This window comes from Misgurnus anguillicaudatus, chromosome 2 (assembly GCF_027580225.2).
Source record: "Misgurnus anguillicaudatus chromosome 2, ASM2758022v2, whole genome shotgun sequence".
Taxonomy (NCBI): Eukaryota; Metazoa; Chordata; class Actinopteri; order Cypriniformes; family Cobitidae; genus Misgurnus; species Misgurnus anguillicaudatus.
Window position 1 is genome coordinate 41,294,785 of NC_073338.2, and position 18,283 is coordinate 41,313,067.

At 37.5% G+C, this 18,283-nt stretch overlaps 1 protein-coding gene across 2 annotated transcripts in view; it reads right to left on the minus strand.

The window, feature by feature from the left end:
- LOC129442906 (guanylate-binding protein 1) overlaps positions 1 to 18,283 on the minus strand; it is a 97,008-nt gene extending 78,725 nt beyond the window's left edge. Inside the window, exons 1-10 of one of the 2 annotated variants that reach the window (XM_073855281.1) lie at positions 18,211 to 18,283; positions 17,919 to 18,117; positions 17,401 to 17,533; positions 15,084 to 15,188; positions 14,810 to 15,015; positions 14,400 to 14,642; positions 14,076 to 14,224; positions 12,122 to 12,247; positions 11,372 to 11,584; positions 11,141 to 11,243 (exon numbers count right to left, since the gene is read on the minus strand). In XM_073855281.1, coding sequence (XP_073711382.1) covers positions 11,141 to 11,243; positions 11,372 to 11,584; positions 12,122 to 12,247; positions 14,076 to 14,224; positions 14,400 to 14,642; positions 14,810 to 15,015; positions 15,084 to 15,188; positions 17,401 to 17,533; positions 17,919 to 18,108 — 1,468 coding nt within the window. In that variant the 5' untranslated portion in view covers positions 18,109 to 18,117; positions 18,211 to 18,283. Of the gene's footprint in view, positions 1 to 10,261; positions 10,967 to 11,140; positions 11,244 to 11,371; positions 11,585 to 12,121; positions 12,248 to 14,075; positions 14,225 to 14,399; positions 14,643 to 14,809; positions 15,016 to 15,083; positions 15,194 to 15,302; positions 15,361 to 17,400; positions 17,534 to 17,918; positions 18,118 to 18,210 lie in introns of those variants that run through there. The other variant, XM_055203218.2, reaches the window with a different exon arrangement.

Genomic DNA, 18,283 nt, shown 5'->3' on the forward strand with positions numbered 1-18,283 from the left:
TTTATAGTAAATAGTTGTAATATGCGTATGACTTGCGAATGTAATGGTCAGTTAACTTATATAATCCAGGCTTGATGACGCTGCCTATGCGACCTCCGCATATGGAAACGGACAGGATCTGCTCGGGCTTTCTCTCCCTCTCTCGCGCACGCTCACGCGGATCCAGTGAGGAAATGTTTTCCGTCTCGTGTACAGAAATGTTTCGCGATGTCCAGCTGGGATTAGTTTACACAGCGTCTACTCCCGCTAAATACGTGAACTAATGACTCATCTGAACCGATTACTTTTAATAAACGATTGAAACTATTGATCTGTTGCCTACAACACTGAACTCATGAGACGTCAGTCAATCAGTCAGACACTCAAAGACAGGTAAAAAAATCACAGCTTTTTTGTAAAGAGGGCAAGAAATGACAAGCCAGAGTATGTGTGTCTAATAAATGCATTGTGGTGGAGATTGTAAAACATTTTAGTATTTTAAAATGCCTCTCATTTTCTTACCTGCACAATGAAGGATAACAGAACATTGAGTGTACTCACATACAACATGTGTTTTTGTCACCACAATTATTTTTAAAATAATCTGTAGAATAGTTGTACTCTATACACTTTGTCATTATTTGCCTGTGCTTCTACGTTCAAAGCTAGGTATTAATTGAGTTATTAACAAAACCAATAGTAAGCAAATGCAGAGAAAATTATGCAATGTACAGTAATAAAAGAGTTGGTACATTCATACAGTCGTTCAAAACAACCGGCCCTTTGAGATTAACCGTAATGCTGATGTGGCCCGCGATGAAATTGAGTTTGACACCCCTGGATTAGACCATTAGCATCACGCTCAACAATAACCGTAAACTGGATTGATTGCCTTTATATTTGATCACAAAACCTGCGGTCCGATGGAAAAACAACCAAAGAGTTTAGACATTTTTTCTATTTAAAACTTGACTCCATGGCTGCAGGAGGCACAATGATATTACGCAGTGCCCGAAAATAGTCCCCTGCTATTGAACTTTACCAATGGGACTATTTTCGGGGCAGCGTAATATCATTGCGCCTGCTGCAGCCATGTAACATCAGCAAAGTCCTTGATTATTACGCCAGAATGAGAGTATAGTTCCTAGCCATATCGGCCTAGAAAATCACAACTTTCAATTTTCCGTCTGTCTTAGTATACAATGTAACTACAAAAGAGTCAAGTTTTAATTAGGAAAAATATCGAAACTATTTCGTTATTTTTTCATCAGACTGCAGGTTTTATAATCAAATATAAAGGCAATCAATATAGTTTCCGTCTGTTTGTTTCTATGTTCATTAAAGTGTCCAAAACCCAAAACAAATTAAAAGCTGAAAATATGTTCATCTTATTTATTTATAGTTGAAATTCTAAAGTTCGACATGATGCTTGTTTTACAGTGAAGTGACAGTAAATTAGAGTTTATTTTCCTAAATCTGACAATTGATTTCCTCGTCGAGATTCAGGTGATGTCTTTGCTGAGTTTAAATTCTGCTTATGAAGCCTCTGGATTTTAGCTGTAACTAAAGACAAAATGCAAATATGTTCCTGTGTAAAATCGGAAGAAAAACTGCTGTTACACACAATTCAATAGACACAATTAAACACACATTTTGTCTGTAAAAATTTACTCTCTTTAAAGGATGTTAACGGTTCGGTTTGCTTTGAATAAGCAAAAGTTGCAAATAAAATTATACTCTTACCGTTGCTTTCTTCTCAAAAATCTGAACTGTGAAGGAGATCCTCATGCTGGTGGTCTTATAAATGGAGGCTTTATGAGTAACACGGCTGGAAAGCTGGTTATGTGACATACCTGGACATGTTTGAAAATGTCTTGATATATTCCCTGTGTACGCGCATTAAATCTTGATTACCAGTAGGCGGTTGATTGAACTAATTCTTCATCAGGTGCCCTCAGGACCGACATGATCAGGGTAAGCAGGTTTTAGTTTAATCAACCGAAAGTTCAGGGTTTCGCTAATGGTTAGTTAACCCCACTTTCTGGAATACACCCCTGACATTGGTAATTTTTCCTCTTTAGTTGTGTAACCTTTTCCTAACTACCTTTTTTTGAGTTCATACACTCAAAAAAATATTTAGTTTAACTGTAGTAAAACCATGGTTAATTTTCGTAAGGGTTACTTTGGTTGGGCTTTGACCTTTGATTTCTTAAGCCCGGTGCACACTGTGAGATTTCAGCCACAATTTAGCCAAATTTTGAAACCCTAAAAGATTCCTGGAATCCTTGGCTAAAATCTGCCGTCTTTGATCGCCTGTTTGACATGTTCATAGACAGCCGATTAATAAACGTTTGCCATAAAAATTATCCTCTGACAAAATTATGTCTGGAACGATGTTCATTTAATGTTATTTAACACTTTAAATGTGTTGATGTTACTAAATCATTTGTCAATTGAATGTTACTAAATACTTTTGTTACTTAATTCAGATGCTTTTTATGGGTTTAAGATGGGAAATAACCTAAACCCTACTGCTGGATTTAGCATGAGTATTATTCTTTTGTAGGTCGTCTTCATCAGCTCTGCAGATGCTTGTCAACAAGGAACCACAAGCTAATGACCAAGACGAAGCGACACTTCTCATGGAGTGAGCTCTCAACTTAAGTGGGCATGGGATGTCCTGCATTTGATAAGCAAGGGAGATGGTGTCTACTATCCAGTGGGACATCCTCTGCTTGGTGACAGCTTTTCCTTTCTGCTGACCACGGTAACAGACAAAGAGCTCATCACCTGATCTCTAATAGAAGTGGTGAGAACCTTGGGCATGTAGCCGGGCCTGGGTCTTAGTGTAATGTTAGAGACAGCAGGCCCAAACTAATGGCACTAATCGTTGACCGAAAATGCATGGAGGTCCACTACCCTCTTAGTAGAGGCCAATGCAACCAGGATCAGAGTTTTCATTGAGAGAAACTTAATGCTAACTGACTGTAAAAGCTCAAGGGAGAGTCTTGAAAGGCAATTGAAGAGGAATAGAGGGGGGGCAGGAGGGGTTTAGTCGCTGCGCTCCCCTTAAAAATCTAATGACCAGTGACCGGTTGCTTAAACCTTTAAGACTAGTCTTAAAAGTAAGTCATGAATTTTTTTATTGAGTATAACTGTTTTAAGTATGATACATAGAAAGGTGGATTGGTCTAATTTAAATCCAAATAATAACCTAATTAGCCCTAACTAATTGCTAGTTAGTCAAACTCATTCTCAAGACGCAGTCTTAACGTCACAGCTATGTTTATGCAACCGGCCACAGGTTATGTTGTCCAACTGACCTACCATTTATCAGGGCATAGTGAGCGGAGATTGCAGCAATGTCTACTTAATAGTGGAGGGGGACAGCCTCCTCTCCAACTGATGCTGAAGGAAAGAAAGCACAATCCTGATTGGGCATTCTCAGGGGTTCTCTCGTCGCTCCTAGAGAAACGAGACCCGTCTCCTCAGATACGCAAGGGTCGTGTTCCTGCAATAAAAACATTATGCCTTATTGAAAGCATCCTCATCGTGCTGAATGCACAAGCACACAAGACAGCGTTCATCCGTGGGACTCATGTAAATGCCGCACCTGGACATCTTTAAAAAGATGCAATCCCCCATGACACAAGAGACACAAATTGAACTCGTGTTGAACTTTTAAGGAAAACACTCTTTATGGGTGGTGAAGTGATGAAGTAAACCCCAATGTTGTCCTTACTAATGAAATCAAGTTTCCACAACTTGATATTACTTAAAATATCACTTTTTAGCATCAAACTTAAACAGATGTGTTTAATGTACTCATTTAGCAGCAAAAATCTTTTAAATTAAAAGAATTTAAGTGTTATGAACTCAAATTATTAATTTATTAAAATCATTTGCTGTCGCTGTGTAATATAAGTGGTCGTGAAAATGCATCGGTGATCAATCCTAACGCAGCAACAAGTCTGACTGAGGCACTGGCAAAAAGAACCATCCGAAAAGAGGATGAGTCTGGAGTGAGATTGGTAAGTAACTTAACTTACATATATAAACTTCTCTTAATTGCTTTTAAATGGTTTATTTTGAGGTTATTTGCAATATATAAACACCTTTACTGTTTTACTTCGACAGCAGCACTAAAGGCAAGTCGTCGTAATGCAGTCAGTCAAGAGATTCGTTAAGGGGCACGTTACGCTTGTAAGTTAGGTTGCTAAATAATACCTCTGTAAATTATACTTAGTTTGATTTTATAGTGGTACGTTATAGACAACACTGTAAAAAATACTTAACTGCCTTAAAATTTTTTGTTGAATCAACTTGGATTTACAAGTCATTTCAACTTACTATTATTTATCTTGACTATTGATGAGTTGTTATAACTACAGGTGAGTTGTTATAACTTATAAAATTAAGTTGACTTTTCTCAACTATATTTTATAAGTTGTGACAACTCATCTCTGTTGACATGACTTTCAAATCTGAGTTGATTTAACAAAAAATTTTAAGGCAGCAAAGTATTTTTTACAGTGCAAAGATAAACAAAACACATACACATAGTGGTGGATAACAACTACTGCTGGAATTCAAACCCACAACCATTGTGCTACTGACAACGTTTTGCCAGTTGAACTATATAGGATTACAATCAGTGATCATTAAGCAGGACCAGTCAAACAAGCATACTGTAGTACAATACAAGGTGAGATCTATACTGTAGATGTCTATTTTTGTCATGTGTCACATCAGTACTGACTCAGCCGTTTTGACTATTTTGTTGTATACATGCAAGCAACAGCATGTATATGACTAACTGTTCAATGACTAATATTCATTAAAGGGTTTTACATTGGAAACATATTATCACTTTCACAACAAGTTATATAAATAACTTTAACAAGTTATACGTGTCCGTAAGAGGAGAGGAGGATAAATGATCCCAATTTGTCTGCAAGAGCTGCTCTCCCAATCGCAGTGGCTTAGTGCACAAACATCTGCTAATTCAAAATATTCATGAACATATTCATATGGTAACAGAGAGAATAGGGTAGGATAAATATAGGATACATGTTATACAATATTATAAGCATAACCATTTCAGAAAAAAGTAACAAATGTTTTTAATTCTGTGTGTGCGTGCGTGCGTGCGTGCGTGTGAGCCCAATTTATTGGTCTTGCTCCAGTTGTTGTTGGGGTGATTGCAGATGATTGATGGTCACATTCACTTTTGTGAACTGTGGTGAGTGTGCCAGGGCAAAACTTAATACAGAACCTACTAAGAGACCTACTACAGTCAAAGCATTGTGGAAGAGACTAAGAAGAGTGAAAAAAACACACACCAGAGAAGTGTGAGTTAGTGATGTCCTTTGGCTGCAGATGTGCTGAAGTCATTCTAAACAAAGTCTAAACTTCCTACTTTTTGATGACTGTAAGTGCATTGGTTTGTATATTTAAAGGGGGAAGTTTAATGCTATTTCATGCATTCTGACTTATTAACACAGTTTAAGGGGTTGTTTCCCAGACAGGGATAAGCTTAAGCCAGGTCTAGGCCTTTAGTTTAATTAGAAAATATAACTAGTTTTAACAAACCAGCCATACTAAAACATTACTTGTGTGCATTTTGAGGCAAAACAAAGGGCACTGATGTATTTTAAGATATGTCAGTGCAAGTTGTTTTCAGTTTGGACAGCTCTAGTGTAGGACTAGTCTAATCCCTGTCCGGGAAACCACCCCTAAGAGTTGTAACCCTCATGCTAAAATAAGCAAAGTGTAAAAAAAAGCAGTTGAGCTTGTGACAAGAGTATTTCTGGGCCAAACTCACACCTTCTCACACACATGCAAACTATTTTCATGACAAGGATCCAGAGAGAGACCTAGTGCAATAACATAACTTGTATCTAAGCATTGGGTCTATAACATTTTTGCCAAACTCATCTTTTTGCACTGATCTTGTGTAGTAAAGTTGTGTTAATCTATCATGTTTAACAACTGCATGAATTTAAATACGAAAAATTAAGAAATATTTATGTAGTCTACTGTACACATTATCTCCTCAATAGCTGCAATGCTGGATACCTGCAAAGTACTGTGTGTTGAGTTCAGTACAGTAGGCTACAGTTGCATGCGCCACCTGCTGGATATCGGATAAAGCACAACCCATTTATTTAAAGGGAAATATCATGAAAATCTGACTTTTTTCATGTTTAAGTTCTATAATTTGGTTCCCAGTGCTTCAATCAACTTAGAAAATTTGAAAAAAAAAACAACCCAGTAACTTTGTTTTGGTAAACTATTCTCCACAAGCATGTAAAAAATAGGTCATTGAAATTTGGCTCCCCTTGTGATGTCAGAAGGGGATAAAACCGACCCTTAATCTGCACTATCCAACCACGGCACTGCCATTAAGTGTAGAGATCAACTAATTTGCATTTAAAAGGATACACCCAAAAACCACACATTTTTGCTCATGCCTAGTGGCAATTTTAACATTTTATAATACATTTTCTATATGATATTTTAAGCAAGGACTTCACATACATACTCTGGGGACACCAAAGATTTATTTGACATCTTTAAAAAGTCTTGTGAAATGTCTACTTTAAATGCTAAGGGTGTTTGCAGGAATTCGTGTGATGCCACATGAAATAATCCTGTGATGATGCTTTGTCCATGAATGATCGTGTAAAGAGGCTTAACAAATTATGTGGTAGCGAAAAAGAATTATCTGTGAATCTTAATTTTTTATATTATTTAAACTATTAACAATAGTTTTATAAATTTATTTCTTAGCGTCATCGTTCTCCGCTTGTTGTTCCTTCCTTTAGATATTTATCTCTTCCTTAAGGAAATTCAGCCTTCTTCTTAAAGCCTTTGTTTAAGAGGTCTTCCTGCTCCCCCAGTTTGCTCTCCAGAGCTCTTTCCATCTCCTCTCACTGTTGCTCAATCTCCTTCTTGAACTTCTCCTCCATCTGTCTCGTTCGGTCTTCCTGGCACTCAGTTTGTCTCTTCTCTTCCTCTCTACCCATCTGTTCCAGAGATATTCAAAGAATACATTGCTGGATGAAATGAAAAATATTAATTATTATACCTGTAAAAATTTGAAAATTTGTTAAAGGTGCCATAGAATGTAAAACTGCATTTACGCAGGCATTGATGAATAAGAAGAAGAAGAATATAAATTGTTAATTATATTGTGGATAGTACTCATAGATAGATATTTTCATCATAGAAAAAAGTTTAAGAGAAACAACAGATGATTTTTCTTTCATAAAGACACACTGAAAGCCATAGTGTTGTTTGCTCTTAAAAAGCCAATTAATCATGACTAAACATTACTTAAAATGTAGCATTTTGGATTAACTTATACAATATGAACTTACAAAAACTATAAACTAAAACATTGACGTTGCAATGAACTTAAAATTATCAGTAAAAACCCTTGCATCTGAAAATTTGGTCAAAAAATAACAACTGATGGGACATATAAACAGTGGTATATGGACCATGTTAAACTCATTGTATTTCTCTCCACTAATGTGTTTGTGTGTTTCTGTGGAGAACTAAGTTAATATGTCGATTGGCATAGAGTCTGTCATGCATTCATTTTCGTAATAACATGTATGTAGCACATGTGTGGTTTGTAATTTCAAAATATGTGTTCGGCGTGTCGAGTGAACCTATGTGCACCACATGTCTTGTCAAAATAAGTGCCTGCTGCAGACGCGTCTAAAGGGTTTATGATAAAAGAGATACTCGCATAATATCATGCATACTCAAAGTCTACTGTTAAGGTAGTGTCTTGCATTTATTTTGTAAACGTGAGCGTCTCTTTTATCATAAACGGTTTGACGCGTGTGCAGCAGGCACTTATTTTGACAAAACACCTGATGCACATGGTTCACATGACACTCCGAACACATATTTTGAATCTGATTCTGCGCCCCTCGGGAAGAACAGTCATGAACCGCCACTGGTGGCTGGTAAGCAAAATAAAATGATGTCAAGCCCTGAATGTGTATTGTTAAAATTTGTTACAATCAAACAAATAAAAAGTAACCAGTTGAAGGTCTTAAGAAAGAGTGATTTATTAAATTGTCAATGACAAATAACCTCTCCTTATTTTAACATAAAACAATTGCTTGAATAGAACCATAAAGAGAACCATACACACTTTTAAAGAAAGAACTGATAAACACACCGCCACAACTCTTACCAATAATTAATAAAGATAACTATAAATCTATATAAATTGTTATAACCGAAAACTTAGCTTTACTTATTATACTTAATGAAAAGCTCTAAAAAATTATTCATTCTTGACACCGTTATTACAGTAATAAAACACATGGTTTTAATCACATAAAGGTAAGTATTTAGTGCACACTAATTTTCACAGTAAAAAGTAAAAGTTGAACCTACTTTAAAAAGTAACTTTAATTGGTAACATTTAAAATCTTTAAGTTTTATCAACTTAGATTTTTTTCCAGTTTAAGTGAAAATTTTAAGGTGAAAAAACAAAAAACAAATACTTCAGTTTGTAATACCTAAAGAATATAAGCTTTTCCAGTTGAATTTGTTTAGGTGATACCAGTTGAAGTATTTTTTTAAACCAACTTTCACTTTGTAGAGCGTAGTGAGACCTAGGGCCCTATTTTAACGATCTGAAACGCAAGTCCGAAGCGCAAAGCGCAAGTGACTTTGTGGGCGGATCTTGGGCGCTGTTGCTATTTTCCCGGCGGGAGAAATAAGTCTTGCGCCGGGCGCAAATCAATAAGGGGTTGGTCTAAAGTAGGTTCATTATTCATAGGTGTGGTTTGGGCGTAACGTCAAATAAACCAATCAGAACGCTATCCAACATTCCCTTTAAAGCAACACTATGTAGTTTCCATGTAAAAATGACTTACAGCTCCCCCATGTGGTTGAAAGTTCCATGGCGGGTTCCATGGCGGGTTGCTATTATTATGACGGATTTGACAGGCGCACGCCAGGAGCGGTTCAAAGCCGAGGAGACCGACGTTCTTGTAAGAACAGTCAAAGACAGAGAAGTTGTTTTGTATGGGGATGGGAGAAACCCGCCCAAATCAGCGTCGGTTAAATAGGCGTGAGAGGAAATAGCCGCAATTGTCTCATCAGCTGCGCCAAGCACTACAATGATGTCAGGAGACGGGGGAATCCCAAGCTTGCCAGCATAAATTGGGCACGCCGGGCACACAGGAGGACATCGCTGCGTCCACCCTCACCGCTGAAAGGGTTTGGGGGCTTTGAAATCGGACACCAGAAACGCAAGCAAGGTTCAACCCCAAAGTACACTTACAAATCAAGTTCACATACATGAAGGTTTCTTATGAAAACATTTTAATTATTATTTAGATAAAATAAACGTAATACAGCCACACAACAAACTTATGAAAATATTTTAATCGTTATTTGCATGATAATTGTTTAACGCTGCCACACAGAATAAATAAAAACTATCACCACAATGCTCACCACAATGATTTCCCTTATCTCATGTGTTAATATTTTTATTGTAACAATTTATGATTTGCAAAAATAACTGTTGCATCTGTGTAGATTAGATAAGCAATGCGCGTTGTGCACGCTATAGCCTACATTATGGTCAAGCATGCGCCCTTAAAATAGCATTATGAACTACGCGCAATGCGCCACTGACTTTAGACTAGTTTTTTTTGGTTAGTAGCGCAATTGTTTTTTGAAACTGCAAAATAGCATAAGAGATGGTTTGCGCCGGAGCACGCCTCCTTTTTTTGCGCTGAACCGCCCAGGGAGCGCAAGTTCATTCCCTAGTTTGCCGACGTGCGTCTGTGGAGGGAAAAACCCGCTGTGCGCCGGTGCAAAATACGAAATGATACATGCGTCACTGACAAAGTCAATTGCGCTGGGTGCACGATAGGGCCCCTAATGTAATGTAATAACTGTTTTCTAAGCCTTTGATCTAACATTTTTGCCAAAGTCATCCTGTTACACTGATCTTACATAATAAAGCTGTGTTGATCTGTGTTTAACAACTGCATAAATTTAAATAAAACAGTTAGGGAATATATGTTGTTTACTGTACACATTATCTCCTGAATAACTGTAAAGTGATATGGGTTGTTTATACAAGGCACTTAAAATTATTCACTGCTGTATATACGTTTGCAGTCACATGTAAATCAATTTTTCAATGTCCCTATCACTATAAGAGCATGTGTGTCCAGTACAATTTTTATTCATATTTCACGTTAAAAGTGCAGTAAACTTTTTTCAAAAAAGATTTATTTGAATTCTATGTTAAATATGTATATTTGTATTTGTTATATTTAAAATGTGTCTGTGTCTCAGTCTAATATGAGCTGGCCTATGGCTACTGCATGTTGAGTACAATATGTTGTTCCATGTGCCACCCACTTGATATTGGTTGAAGCACAATATATTTATTTAAACGCATGCATGAAACCGTGTTATGCCGTAAAAAGAATTGCACAAGACTAATCCTTTGGAGATGCTTCCTGAAATGTTTGATACACCTTTTGGCCAACTGTTTTTATAAAGACAGTTAACAAATCATCTGCTGCCGGAGAAGAAGACAAATTTGTATATCCACACATTTTCATTATCTGCATTTGAAGACCATTTGCAAGTACCCCTTTAGCAACATCACAACACATTTTATAGGCTGTATTCTTAAAGTCATTTTTCTCCTCATGTTGTTCCTCTAGATTTTTTCTCTCTTCCTCAATGTGTTCAGCTTTCTCCTTAAAGCCTTTTTTTAGGAGCGCTTCCTGCTCCCTCAGTTTGCTGTCCAGAGCTCTGTGCATCTCCTCTAGCTGTTCCTCCATCTCCTTGTTGATCTTCTCCTGCATCTGCCTCATTATCTCTTCCATGCGCTCTTTCTCAGCCTGCATCATTTGGTGACTTTCAGTTTGTTTCTCCTCTTCCTCTCTATGCTTCTGTTCCAGCAGAGCCGCCTTCTCTTTCTCCTCTGAACATTAAGTAAAAAGAAAAAAGAGAAAATGAGAAAGATAAAAGAAAGAATGACAGAGAAGTTAGTGTTTGGCTTAAATTTGGACAGTACTGCTCTTGCCTCACACATTTCAAATTTGTCTTTATTTATAATTGATAAATTAAACTTGGATGCTTCTAAGTAAAGGTTTACCTTGGATCTTTCTGTCGTTTTCAGTGAGCTTTTTATCAGCCTGAAGGATGCTGTTTGCTTCAGGTCCTCTCTCATTAAAAAACTCATTCAGCACAGCTTCAGCCTGTATATAAACAAGTACAGTAACTTACTGTAGAACACACAAACACACACAATCTATTAAACACAGATACATACTGTACATTCACAAACCTAATCTCACAAACACACACATACAGGAAGTGACCTCACCATGACTCCTTTGTCTGGTTCTCTGTGGTACTTTGTAATGATGGCGTCTCTGTCGCTGCTGTAGACTTCATATCCTCCACACTTAATGTATTCTCCATTCTTCAGTCGTTCAATCATGTCATGAGACAGATCTTTCAGCAGCTCTCTGCACTTTTTCTCTGATGTCATCTCATTCTCATTCATCAGGGTTACACAGTAAACATTTATTGCTTCCTATATACATAAAACATAACAGTTACGGACATAAATACAGATATAGCACATATTCACATATGACAATTTGTGTGGGTATGAATGCTATAACTAGCTTGTAGTTTGCTAGTATACTCGAGAATATCATAAAATACAGTTTATACCCAATGATGAGCAAAAATGCAAAACCCTCTAAGTATCTAAGGGCGTGTGTGTGTGTACCTGGTAATTATCACGTTGTGGGGACCAATTGTCCCCACAAAGATAGGAATACCAGTATTTTTGTGACCTTGTGGGGACATTTTGATGTCCCCATGAGGAAACAAGCTTATAAATCAAACGAAATGATGTTTCTTGAAAATGTGAAGTAGCAGAAAGGTTTCTGTGATGGTTGGGGTTAGGAAATGGGGTAGGTTAGGGGAATAGAATATACAGTTTGTACAGTATAAAATGCATTACGCCTATGGAATGTCCCCACAAAACATGGAAACCAGAATGTGTGTGTGTGTGTGTGTGCGTGCGTGCGTGCGTGCATGCGTGCGTGCGTGTGAATCTCACCACCAGTTTCTTCAGGTATTCTCCTTTATTGTCTTCAAATGAGCGTTCCATGAATTTAAAGGTGGCCAGACTTCTGGACTTCTGATGCTTTATGGTAAAGTCATACACACTTACAGGGAACTTCACCTGCAAAACACCCTTCACTTTACACTGCACTTGACAAAATGTGATTATTTGGGCCAACATTTATGTACATACATACATATGTACATAATGTATATATACAGCCACAAAAAAATTAAGAGACCTCTCCAGTTTTGCCTTTAATTATCATTTCTACATGTATTGTGATCATTTCAGTCCAGTGTTGAATTCCAACAAAACCTTTTGTTGGAATTCAACCAAAATACATAAAAGATATGATACATAAAAGGTGTGGGGCCCTATTTTAACGATCTGAAACGCAAATGCGAAGCGCAAAGCGCAAGTGACTTTGTGGGCGAGTCTTGGGCGCTGTTGCTATTTTCCTGGCGGGAGAAATAAGTCTTGCGCCAGGCGCAAATCAATAAGGGGTTGGTCTGAAGTAGGTTCATTATTCATAGTTGTGGTTTGGGCGTAACTTCAAATAAACCAATCAGAACACTATCCAACATTCCCTTTAAACGCAAGGGCGCAAGTTCCATGTTGGGTTGCTATTATAATGACGGATTTACCAGGCGCACGCCAGGAGCGGTTCACAGCCGAGGAGACCCACGTTCTTGTAAGAGCAGTCAAAGACAGAGAAGTTGTTTTGTATGGGGATAGGAGAAACCCGCCCAAATCAGCGTCGGTTAAACAGGCGTGAGAGGAATTATAGCCACAATTGTCTCATCAGCTGGCATCCCCATCGTTGCGCCAAGGGCTACAATGATGTCAGGAGATGGGGGAATCCCAAACTTGCCAGCATAAATCGGGCACGCCGTGTAACGGGAGGTGGATCTGCCTCTACACATGACCTGACGCCAGCAGAGGACATCGCTGCGTCCACCCTCACCGCTGAAAGGGTTTGGGGGCTTTGAAATCGGACCCAAGAAACACAAGCAAGGTCCAACCACAAAGTACACTTACAAATCAAGTTCATATACATTAAGGTTTCTTATGAAAACATTTTAATTATTATTTACATAAAATAAACGTAATACAGCCACACAACAAACTTATGAAAATATTTTAATCGTTATTTGCATGAGAATATGCATGAGAATTTTAACGCAGCCACACACTAAATAAAAACTATCACCACAATGCTCACCACTATGATTTCCCTTATCTCATGTGTTAATATTTTTATTGTAAGAATTTATAATTTGCAAAAATAACCGTTGCATCTGTGTAGATTAGATAAGCAAAGTGTGTGCGCGTTGTGCACGCTACATTATGGTCAAGCATGCGCCCTTAAAATAGCATAATGAACCACGCGCAACGTGCCACTGACTTTAGACTAGTTTTTTTTTGGTCAGTGGCGCAATTGATTTTTGAAACTGCAAAATAGCATCAGGGATGGTTTGCGCCGGAACACGCCTCCTTTTTTGCACTCAGGGAGCGCAAGTTCATTCCCTCGTTTGCCGACGTGCGTCTGTGGAGGGAAAAACCCGCTGTGCGCCAGTGCAAAATACGAATGATACATGCGTCACTGACAAAGTCAATTGCGCTGGGTGCAAGATAGGGCCCGTGATCTGATTCCATCAAATATTCATTTTTAAATTGTTCCTAAAATACATTAGTATTGTGTTCAAATGAATATAGCTATGCTTTCTTTGTTGTATTCAAGATCTGAAAACATTGCATCTTTTTGTTGGTTGCCTGTTTTCTACAAATAAATGCTAATTAAAACTTTTTTAGAAGTTGGAAGAAATGTTGTCAGCTGACAGAATGAAACGAAAATATTTACTTAAATACAAAATATTACATTTAGATAAACTGAAAATAATCTTTTTGCGGCTGTACACACAACACACACACAGGTTTGTCTAACCTCTTTCATCCCATTCTTATACACTTGTAAAGCTTCTTCAACAGCTGCCTGGTTCTCCAAATTTGCAAGAGTAACCACTGCATTGTCCAGACAGGCCACATTACCACTGCTGATTGTGTCTACATAAATCTGAGCCAGTTGACCGAGCACTGACAACATAAAAAATTATAGATCAAAATAGATTAAATGAATCAATAAATTAGATTTTATCTTTCGATAACATACACCTTTTCACAAATAACAGTTCCTCAGTCATGAGGAACCTTAAATACTCTTTCATAGGCTGGATTAGTTTGAAACAAACAAATTTGATAAAATACTAACTTTTTCCAGTAACTCTCCGACCCCCTTTCAGTTTTTTCACATCACTTTTGACAAAGATGTATTCACAGAAATGATCTGTGGCCTCTAGAAATCCTGGCGCAAGGTCCTGCTCTTGAAGGCTCTCTAAATGCGTCATGTTCTCTGATGAGGTCGGAGATGGGAACACGAAACACTTCCGGGATGGGAAATATCTCCGGATACATTCACGAGGCAAGTTGTATTCACTGACTTTCTTTGTCAAACCTGAATGAGTAATCAAGAGTATAAAATGACAAAAATGTTACATTTTCAGCTATATTTTTCAGCTTTCATTTGTGAACCATCTTAAAAATGTCAAACACAGTATATTGAGAAAACAGCCAGATCTGATACACAAGCAAGTAATAATAAATACTTTATTTGTGAATTACCTTTCTTCAGCTGTAGGGCAAAGTCGAGGTATTCGTCCTCTGTAACTTTCTTTCCATTAATGACCAATTCCAATGTGAAATCTCTAACAGCCCATACAAATGATGGGAAAAAACACACAAACTCAGAATCTTCAACTTCCTCCTCTTCATCTGCTCCTGCTGATGGTGATCTGATCTTGATCTGCTCTGCGATTTCGGTAACGTAGCTGCAGAACATTAAGAAATAACAACATCTTGTGTAACATGTATATGTATGTAAGATGATAAAGGATACTGCAGCTTTTCCACTGCATCATTATCAATGACTCCTTTGCCGTTGTACACCAGAGTGCTGCTGAGCAAAACCGCCAGACAGAAGATCCAGCCGTCATTCTGAGAGTCTCCCTGAAACACAGCTTACTACCTTTAGTTTAAATTTTTAATAACTGTAATAGCTATAGATTATATATTTGTTGTCTGTAAATTCATAACATTTATTAAATTTAACATAGACCATAATTGGCATGCAGTCCCAGGAAAGGTCTCAGAGCTCAGTATATTTATCCATATATAACCCAGAGTACTCCTCCCTCCTTAACTGAGATAGATATACCAGCAAAGAGTGATGGAGTGGAGGCTTAAAAGCTACTGAGGTAAGAGATGAGTGACTTAATGGAGAAAAGTTGAATAATACATTTAAAGGGTAGGTCAAATGCCTCGGAGTATGGAATTAATAGAGATTTATAGATTTTAATTTGTGGTTTATAGATACATCTTTAAATTACTGACATACTGGAAAAGGAATTGCATCCAGTTCTGGTGCCAGCAGTCTAACTAACCAGCAATGAAGAAACATAATATGGGAAAAAATAACTATAAATTAGTTCATTTTTGGAACTGTGAACTAGTTCAAAATTTTGAAATATAAATTATGAACTGAACTAGTTCATTTTAAAATTTGTGAACTGAACTATGAACTAGTTCATGTAGAAAGTGAACTTTCCCAACACTGGCTGCAAAGATATCCATCTGGGCGTTCTATAATTCCAGTCTATGGAATCAGTTTCTAGGGGGCCCAAAATGGTTGCTAGGGTGAACTTACACAGCCCATTGTGGGGTACGTTCTTAAAGAGTCTAGCACCCTCTTCAAATTTAGTAACCCACATGTTAGACAGTACTGAGCCTGCTGTCTGTGTCAATAATGTTAATCAAACAACAGAAAACAAAGAAAAATCACTTTCGTAGCCTTTAAAAATATTCATTTTATTAATTTTAACCAGGAAAGACATTGCTCTTATTTCAATAATGACTGTTCACTCTTTTATTTGCCCCACCCCTATCTGTTTTTTGAAAGCATATCTCAACATCATCCCCATTTTTGTGCGACGCTATGATAGCATTTAGCTTAGCCCCATTCATTCAATGGTACCATTTAGAGATAAAGTTAGAAGTGACCAAACACATCAACGTTTTTCCTATTTAAGACGAGTAGTTATACGAGCAAGTTTGGTGGTACAAAATAAAACGTAGCGCTTTTCTAAGCGGATTTAAAAGAGGAACTATATTTTATGGCGTAATAGCACTTTTGGGAGTACTTCGACTCGCCTGAAAAGTCCGCTCCCCTTCTCCCTCTCATAATGGGAGAGGGAGGGTGTTACTGCGCCGAGTTCTGTTCTTGAGAATTGGAATTGAACTTCGACTGTTAATGATGACGTAGAGCGAGGACACAAGGACGCAAGATCGCTGAAGAATGCATATTGAGAAACAGCCAGCGTTTCAAATTTCGCTTTGCTTCTCCCATCACTAGGCCAGTAGATTGTGGCAGGCACGAAAGGCCTGTTGTGGGATAGAGACAGAGCGCAGCGCGTCATAACCTGAAAACCACGCCCACCGGGGGGGGGGGGGGGCAATTCAACGGTCTCCATTGACTTTATATTGTGAGAGGCCGCCTCCTTGTCATTTCTGGCTTATAACAAAAAACAGAATAATGCCTAAAAGTTGCTGGGTGGCAAGATGTACAGCTAACAAGCCAAAAAAAAAAACAAAATAAGTTTTTATAAGCTGTCGAGCTGTAAAACTCAGCCTTTAAGAAGAAAAAAATTGGATCGCCGACTACGTTTTCCCCTTGTGGACGCAGTTCTATTAATAGTAGTAATATGAAAAGTTGCCTGTTTCCACTTTTGTGTCTTTAAACGCTCGTTTTTTGGGGGGTCGACAGCTTATAAAAACTTATTTACAGATTAAACTTAAAAACAGAATAATGCCTAAAAGCTGCTGTGTGACAAAGTGTACTAACAAGCCCAAAAAACCCAAAATACGTTTTTTAAGCTGTCGACCTCAAAAAACGAGTGTTTAAAGGCACAAAAGTGGAAACAGGCAACTTTTACATAGTACTCCTATTAGTAGAACTGCGTCCACTGCGTGGTTATCAAATTTGCATAACTGTGCTCTGTCTCTATGGGAAGCGAACTTTGGGCGGGGACAAATGCTGTTACAGACGTAAGAGACAGCTATATATAGACCTCTTCGTGCTGATTGGTTGGATTACATGATACTCGTGCTTCTCCTGACCTTAGTTAAAAAAATATATATTTGTTTTGACGAAATTATGTTCTCCTTTCTCTACATCTCCCAGTCCTTCAGTGTCCAGCAGCACCAGAGTGTGTCCTGTTATAGATGGATGAGGGACACACCACATCCAGATACCTTTGGTTTTCGATTCAATCGTGTTACCAAGAGCAAAGCCTGTTGAAACCACATTTATGTAAATTGTTACAACACCCTTCAGCCATGACTGCAGTCCCATCATGACACTGCCTCAAATACATTTTTGCTGTAAATTAACAATAGCCAAATAAAAAAAATTGTAATTTTTAGTAAAATCATTACATGCTGTCATTTATAGTCCCTGAAATGGTGGTCTACTTAAAAACTGCTGTTGATGTCCTGACAAAGTACAAATGTAACTTGAGTTTTTTTTTTTTTTGCAAATATCAGGTACCTGAAATATTATATATATTATATTATATGTATTATATTATAATATTATATATATATAATGTTATATATTATACTTGAAATAAAATATATAATAAGTAAACATGGCATATCATAATCATGTTTATCTTACCTGTCTTTTGTCCTGCTAGACGGTTCATTAGATAAGACTTTCCAGTACGATAGAGTCCTACAATAGACACAACCACCACCGTCTCATTGATCCCATGCAAAACCTCAATAGCGTCTTTACAAACTTCGAGAGATCCACACACGTTCTTCACCAAACACATGGGCTCCTGCATCAGTCCAGCTCGAGACATGTTGACTCTCTGTATGTAAAAACCAAAATGTTTTGGAATCACAAATGAATTTCAATTACTAATCAATTTTAAGAATCAGCCAAATAAATAAATGAAGGTTACTTCTATAACTAAAAGAATGTTTCTAATGTGCCAAATAATTAAAAGGTCTTATCGATGCATCTATTTATCCTAG